The sequence below is a fragment of the Mandrillus leucophaeus genome, unplaced genomic scaffold, assembly GCF_000951045.1.
Source record: "Mandrillus leucophaeus isolate KB7577 unplaced genomic scaffold, Mleu.le_1.0 Scaffold306, whole genome shotgun sequence".
Classification (NCBI taxonomy): Eukaryota; Metazoa; Chordata; class Mammalia; order Primates; family Cercopithecidae; genus Mandrillus; species Mandrillus leucophaeus.
The window spans coordinates 1,073,967-1,081,199 of NW_012103210.1; the positions used below are offsets into that span (position 1 = coordinate 1,073,967).

Here is a 7,233-nt window from a genome sequence, read left to right on the forward strand (position 1 = left end):
AAAACTAATAGATGAACAGCTGTCAAGACTGTCATGCTTCCATGGGATAGGAATTTTGTCTCATTGTCATGGTTTGGTTTAGTTTAAATAAAGCAAATAAAGAATGTGCACAGTCAGAGCCCATTTCCCACAAAACCATTTCTGTACCAAGGTCACAACTGTGTGCCTTCTGCGGTGGCCCAAAGCCGCACTGTGCTCACAAGCAGGCATCACCTCCCAGTGCCCTGACTGCACCTGCCAGCAAATCAGATGGTCTCCAGTCCCTCCTGCCCAGGGGGCTACTTACACATTTAGAAAACTACTTTCTACTGCTACAAACACTGTATTTGAGATCAAAGATTTTATTTATGACCTTAACCCTCTACTCCAGACAGCATCAAAAGACAGAGGGAAAAGCACAATAACAATCATGCTTGTCTCTGGCCTACTATTATTTTTCACCTCATAGGCCCGCAGAGCTGAGCTTTTTGTTTCTCAGAGAGTCTACTACTCTTCCTTCCCCACGTGACAAATACTCACACTTTCATCAACCAGTTCTAGAGAGAAAAGCTTCCCTTCCCCTCGGGAGTTGCTCCAGGTACGGATCTGACTTTTGTTGGTAACACGAGCACAAATAGTCCACCTACAAACCAAATCGATTATATTAGTGTTTGGAGTCTTCCTTAGAAAAGATCAAGTAAGAAATCATCTTCCTACAGCCTTTCTCGTCTTCAAACACATATTCCATTTTCCAACCTGTATTTTAATCCAGCTAATTAAAACCCCAAGATGACACACCGGTTTGACAGTTTACAAAATAAGCAAATAGTAAAACATGCAAGGTGATTTAATACTAACTCATTCTCCTGTCAAATAAGTAAATTTATAAGCTCTCTCCCTTCTCCAAAAAGCATCACCAAGGCAACAATATCCCCTTAATGAAAGGTTCTAAGCTGGAAAATACAGTCACACCAGCAATTATATTTTGCCATGGTTTTCAATGATGGGAACTGATGTAACTGGTGTCAAACTTCTGTCTCACTCCTAATGTCCCCTGAATAGAAATCCACGATGTCGGTGGACCACCAGGGAGAACACGCCCAAGCAGCATGACCTTGCAGAGAGGCACGGAAAAAGGAGGCACAGGGCACATTAGGTACCTTACTTACGATTTCACAGGGAAAAATATCTTTCCTACATTACAGAGTATTCAAGAATAAATGTAAACATATCTGGAAGGATTCTGAAAAAGGAACTCTAATTTTTAACTATTAAAATTACTTTATTTTGTGTATTTGTTTTGTGAGACGGAATTTCACTCTGTCACTCAGGCAGGAGTGCAGTGGCGCGATTTCAGCTCACTGCAACCTCTGCCTCCCGCGTTCAAGCGATTCTCCTGCCTCAGCCTCCCGAGTAGCTGGGATTACAGGAACCCGCCACCACACCTGGCTAATGTCTGTATTTTTAGTAGACACAGGGTTTCACCATGTCAGCCAGGCTGGTCTCGAACTCCCGACCTCAGGTGATCCACCCACCTCAGCCTCCTAAAGTGCCGGGATGACAGGCATGAGCCACCGCGCCCAGCCTCAAATTAATTTTTAGTGGAAAAAGTCATATAAATGAAATATAGGCTCAGGGTATGTTAATGTGGTTAATACAAATTCTTCAGATTATCTAGCCAACTAAACCAAAGACGAAGTCACCTGTTTATAGGAGAAGAGTAAATGCCTTTTGAATTATCAGAAATATTTATTTTTACTCATAAGACTACCAACTGATTAAGCATTAAATATTTTTAATTTCAAATTCTTTCAAAATGAATGAAACCTCACAGGCTATGGCAGATTGCTATTGCTATATTTTCCAACAAGAGTTAAAGGTTGCCACAATCTGTACCCCTTTCCTCCTCAGAAAAAAAAAAGAGTAAACCCATTTTATTTGGTGGTGACCCTGAAGTTTGCGCATAAATAACTCAAGAGTCCATAACAGCTTCTACGATTCTGTAATCACACTCTGAACTTGTTCTATGCATAACTCACTTGGACTGGTAAGGAGTGAGGCTGGCAATGGGCACCACTTTGGACTGTGTTCCCCCAGAAGTGTTTGACAGGCTGGGACCTCCAGCTTTTCCAAATGTCTTTGAAGCACCATAAGCCTTAGAAACAGTGGAACCTTAAAAAACAAACGCAAACAAAAAGGAGCATTATTATTCTACTTAGCTTTTTTATAGTAAGCTTTACAATAACTCTAAATGTTTGAGGTGCCACTAGTGAAATCCTATAACATGAGAGGCAAAGCCTTTCCTTTGTAGCATGCAAGAGATACGCAGATCAAATAGAGACTGAGGCTGGAGGCTAGAAAAGCAATCTAGAACGAAGGCTGCGCACACAGACGCTCACTGTTACGTTTGCTGACGTCAGCCCGGAGGTCAAGGCAATAATGGTAATGAATCCAGACACTGTTCTTTCTGAAGGCCGCCCTCTTACACACTTCTCTTGCCTCAATGGGCGAGATAACGGGTCAGAAAAAGGAAATCAACTTTCGCAACTGGTGAAACTGACGGCAAGGCACGAGTCACGTAAGAAAAAAAGCAAGAGGAAAGACAGGACGTAAAGGACGTATCACAAATCGATGGCCTCCGAATCCCCAGACAACTCCCAGATCTCCACGCGTCTAGAAGACTGAATAGTCTAGAGTGAAGTCCATAAGAATGAGTTGAGTCGGGTGCGAAGGGCAGGAATCAGTTCTGGTCAAGACACGTAAGTGGGTGACCACTAAGACCCTTCTGCCTCCTTAATCCAAACCTGAGCAGCTGCCCGGCACCGGGAAGCCACAGGGATCAGATGCGTTCTTTTAGACGCACCACGTGTCTGCAAAACTCAACCTCCAAATTCAGAAAATATAATTTAGTTCAGTGATTTCATACCCTCTATAGCAAAACATTTTTTCAGATTAGAATTTGGCTAAAAGGATCAATACACCATCTATCCAGTATTTATTTACTGAGTTTCCACAGCACGTACCACACCCTTCTAGGCATTCGTAGTAATTAGTAAAAAATATACATAGGAGTGTTCCAGGGTTAAAATTTTCTGTTCTAACGGGGGAGTCAAGAGAGATCAATACACACACAACAGTAATTACCTCAAGACTGTGTACGGAAACGCATGTCCTTTGTAGAATACATGTGTATACCCATACGTAATTTATAATTTCATAAAACATACACAAGCATCCATTCATCCAATTTATTTCATGCTGGGTAGCTTTTCCTCCGTACATATCCAGTTCATTTTCTTTCACTACATAGTTTAGGGAACATTAACTGATTTTCATTTTTTTGAGACAAGGTCTTGCTCTGTCCCCCAGGCTGGAGTGCAGTGGCATGATCTTAGCTCGCTGCAGCCTCAAATTCCTGAGCTCAAACAATCCTCCCACTTCAGCTTCTCGAGTGACTGGGACTATAGGCGTGCACCACCATGCCCGACTGATTCTTTTAAAAAAATTTTTATAGAGATAGGATCTTACTATGTTGTCCAGGCTGGTATCAAACTCCTGGGCTAAGCAATCCTCCCTGCTCTGGCCTCCCGAAGTGCTGGGATTACAGGTGTAAGCCACTGTGCCCAGCCCAGATTTTTTAAAATGTATTTTAATATAAGGCAAAGATAGACAACCAGAAAAATAATTCTGTGGAGGGAGAGAGAGGAATAATGTACTATTTGTATATCAGCCTAAGGAAATGATTATTTACTACTATTTAGAGTCTATTTCACCACCCTCTTCAAAAGTGTGCGTGTGTTGTGTGTATGTGTGTGTATTTTTTTTTTTTTTGAGACAGAATCTCACTCTGTTGTCGAGGCTAGAGGGCACTGGTGCGAACTTCGCTCACTGCAACCTCCACCTCCTGGGTTCAAACGATTCTCATGCCTCAGCCTCCCGAGTAGCTGGGATTACAGGCACACACCACCGCGCCTGATTAATTTTTGTATTTTCAGTAGAGATGGGGTTTCACCATGTTGGCCAGGCTGGTCTCGAACTCCTGCAGGTGATCCGCCCACCTCAGCCTCCCAGAGTGCTGGGATTATAAGCGTAAGCCACCACGCCTGGCCAACAGCATATTATTTGAGAGTTGTGTATAAATAGATCCACTTATAAAAGGAGAGAGAGAGAGAGAGCTCGTAAGAGTGAGAGAGAAAGCGAGAGAGAGAGAGAGCTCGTAAAAGCGAGAGAGAGCGAGCGAGAGAGAGAGCTCATAAGAGCGAGAGAGGTAGACAGACATTGCGAGGCAGATTAAAAACAACGAAGAGCAATGGGGGGAAACGTCCTGAAAGTTTCACAGAAACATTAGTGACGTCTTAACCTCGCTTTTCTTAGAATCTTAGCACTGAAAAATAGAAACTAATAGTTGAGGGGAGGAGAGGAGGTGTATGTGAAGCCGTGACAGAAAAAAGGACCTCTAAAAATAAAACTAACCACATTCTACAAATCCAAATTTTCGACGGTGACTTCCCAGATCAAGAGGTTCCTAAAGTAAAGGCCAGAAAGTAAACAAAATGATTTCATTAGGGCCTCTCAGGACCTGCTGCAGAGAAAAGTAAATGAAGAAACCATTTCTCATCCATGAAATTGAGAAGGAGAACCTATGACCAATGTAAGTAATACTGTCTTCAAGCAAACGATAAACACCCACGAGGACCAAAATGGGAAACTTGGAGACAGACAAGCCAAATTTACTAAGTGGGTCCTGAATAGTTAAGAGGCAAGAACTTGAAAGGAATGCAAATTCGCAGAAAGTCAGAGGGTGTAAAACCTGAAAAGGCGGGAAACTAAGAAACTACGTGGTAAACTATGAACAGAGAAGAATGTATCAATTTGATTTTTTTTTTTTTTTTTAAAAAGTCTGACTATTAAGTATCTTTAAAAGACTATCTTTGGCTGGACACTCTGGCTCACACCTATAATCCCAACACTTTGGGAGGCCAAGGACAGAGGATTGCTTGAGGCCAGGAGTTTGAGACCAGCCAGGGCAACATAGTAAGACATCATTTCTACAAAAAAATTAGCCAGGCACAGCAGCATGTGCCCACAGTACCAGCTACTTGGGAGGTTAAGGCTGCAATGAGCTGTGATGGTACCACTGCACTCCAGCCTGGATGACAGAGCAAGATCCTACCTCAAAAAAAAAAAAAAAAAAAGACAATCTTTAATCATTTTTTCAATCACATACTCTAAAGTATGAATCAGAATTATCCTTTGCAAGACACAACCCTGTAATGAATGGCATCTGGAAAACTCCCTTTAGTCCCAGATTAAATTTCAAAACATGATTCCCAAGTCTGACGCCCACGGTCAGCGCGTGCCCTCGAGAGGCGTCTTACCCGCTCCCGAGCTTCCGTGCTGTTGCTGGGGCTTGCTGCTTGCCGCTGGGCTGCCTGCTGACGCTGGAGGAGCTGCCTGTGGCTGCCCATGTCCTGAAGACCAAAAGGGAAAGCTCATTTTAGTGCAAAGGATTTGGGTTAAGAGATTTAAACTGGGGTGGAAGAAATGCTCTGGGAAAGTGTAAATTGTTTTATTTGGTCAAAGACTCCCATGGGTTAGAATTCATGCGGAGGCATTCAACGGCACGCAGTGCATCTGCTAGGGGTTCACTTTGTGTTTTCATTATACAAAAGGTTGGCTCCATCTACCTTTCACCTGCTTAGAATTGATAGCCTTCAGTTTTAATGAGGTTCTCCCCTAAAGCCTTGCCCATTTCTCCTGCAACAACCTGCAGTAAAGTCACTGGGTTGAATCTGGGACATTACCACTATTTCCATAGCAACAAATCGATGTCATCAACAGAATCGTGTGTTCACCGCAGGATCAATCAGAAGAAAAAGCTGGGTGGTAAGAAAAACCTAAAAGCAGTTCAATTGTCTCTGAAGTGCTCCTGCTTCAAAGGAAAAGGAGACATTCGGAAAGGATTCTACCCTCTCCCTCCCAAACAAAGCAACCTTATTTTGCAACTGACAGTTGGTGGAAAACGCAAGTTGAAAGAGGCTCCGGTACCGTGAAGTGCTGGTGAACCGTCACAGCAGGGAGAGATGACAATGGGGTTCAGAAGCAGGTGTGTCAAGGAAACAGGCAGATTAAAAGGAAAGGGGGGAAATGAGCGTGTCTGAAGCAGAAAATAAGAAATGCCACCGTAAGAGTATGTATTTACCCACCACTCCTTACACAAGTGTTGATGGAGCTGAAGAATGTGAAAACTGTAAAATACACCTCATTTTGTGAAATAACAGATTTATGGAATTTGACTTTGCCTTAGCGATTGGCTCTAAAAGGCAGAAGTCAGCCTCATCTGGGCAGCTCACCAAGGGTACCTGCAGCACACAAAGGCAACTCAAAAAAATGTCCTAGAGTGCCCTAAGAACAAAAATGGTACCCACAGCTGGGAGGGCTTCCCACCTGCCACCCTGTCTCTGCCTTCTCCAACTGATGAGTTTGCGTTCCTGCTGCGTTTTCCAAGGTCCTAACTCAAACGGGCACGTTACGCACTGATTTAATTTACTTCTGCCAATATTACTCTTAACTGGCACGACTAAATGAGAGGTGGTGGTGCCATTAGAGTAAAATAAATTTAGCATAAAATTAAAAAGGTTAAATGGAACCGTTTAGTTCTTCCTATGGAGAGAAGACTTGAGAGACCTTATTTACATAGAAAAAGAGCCAGATTATTGACAGTGAAATTTTTGTGTTTACATTTTGGCTTTTCCATTATCTCTGAATTTACAAAGTGTCACATAAAATTGCAAAGGAAAACTGCTCTTCTCTGACGAGGCATCTCGTGAAGGAACAGTCTAAAATTCTGTAGTGAGCCTTTTTTAAAATCAGTAGAAAAAGACGAGTTGCTCAGGAAATAGTACTGGGGCTAAGTGGTTGGAAAGAAATAGAACCAAAGCTGTATCTTTACCTGCTTCATGAATTATATTCAAGAGAATAAAGATGTAAACATTCAAAAATAGAAGAGTACCATAAAAATACATAAGCTCCTGCTACACTCCCTCCCACTTCCTCCCTCCAAAATCTCTAAACTAGAAAATTCCCTCCTCAGATCATGTCTGCTTGTTTAAGAACCTTGTTGAAAAGGACGTGGTCATCCAATCTTGCTGATCACATAGATTCAATTTCTATAAAAATGTAGCTAAATCAGGCCGGGCGCGGTGGCTCACGCCTGTAATCCCAGCACTCTGGGAGGCCAGGGCGGGCGGATCA

The 7,233-nt window shown here is 42.7% G+C and overlaps 1 protein-coding gene across 1 annotated transcript in view; it reads right to left on the minus strand.

The window, feature by feature from the left end:
• RPA1 (replication protein A1, 70kDa) overlaps positions 1-7,233 on the minus strand; it is a 77,634-nt gene that overhangs the window by 27,492 nt on the left and 42,909 nt on the right. Inside the window, 4 exon segments of the mRNA XM_011987281.1 lie at positions 520-622; positions 2,019-2,151; positions 5,358-5,450; positions 7,096-7,127. Of these exon segments, the coding sequence (XP_011842671.1) occupies positions 520-622; positions 2,019-2,151; positions 5,358-5,450; positions 7,096-7,127 (361 nt within the window).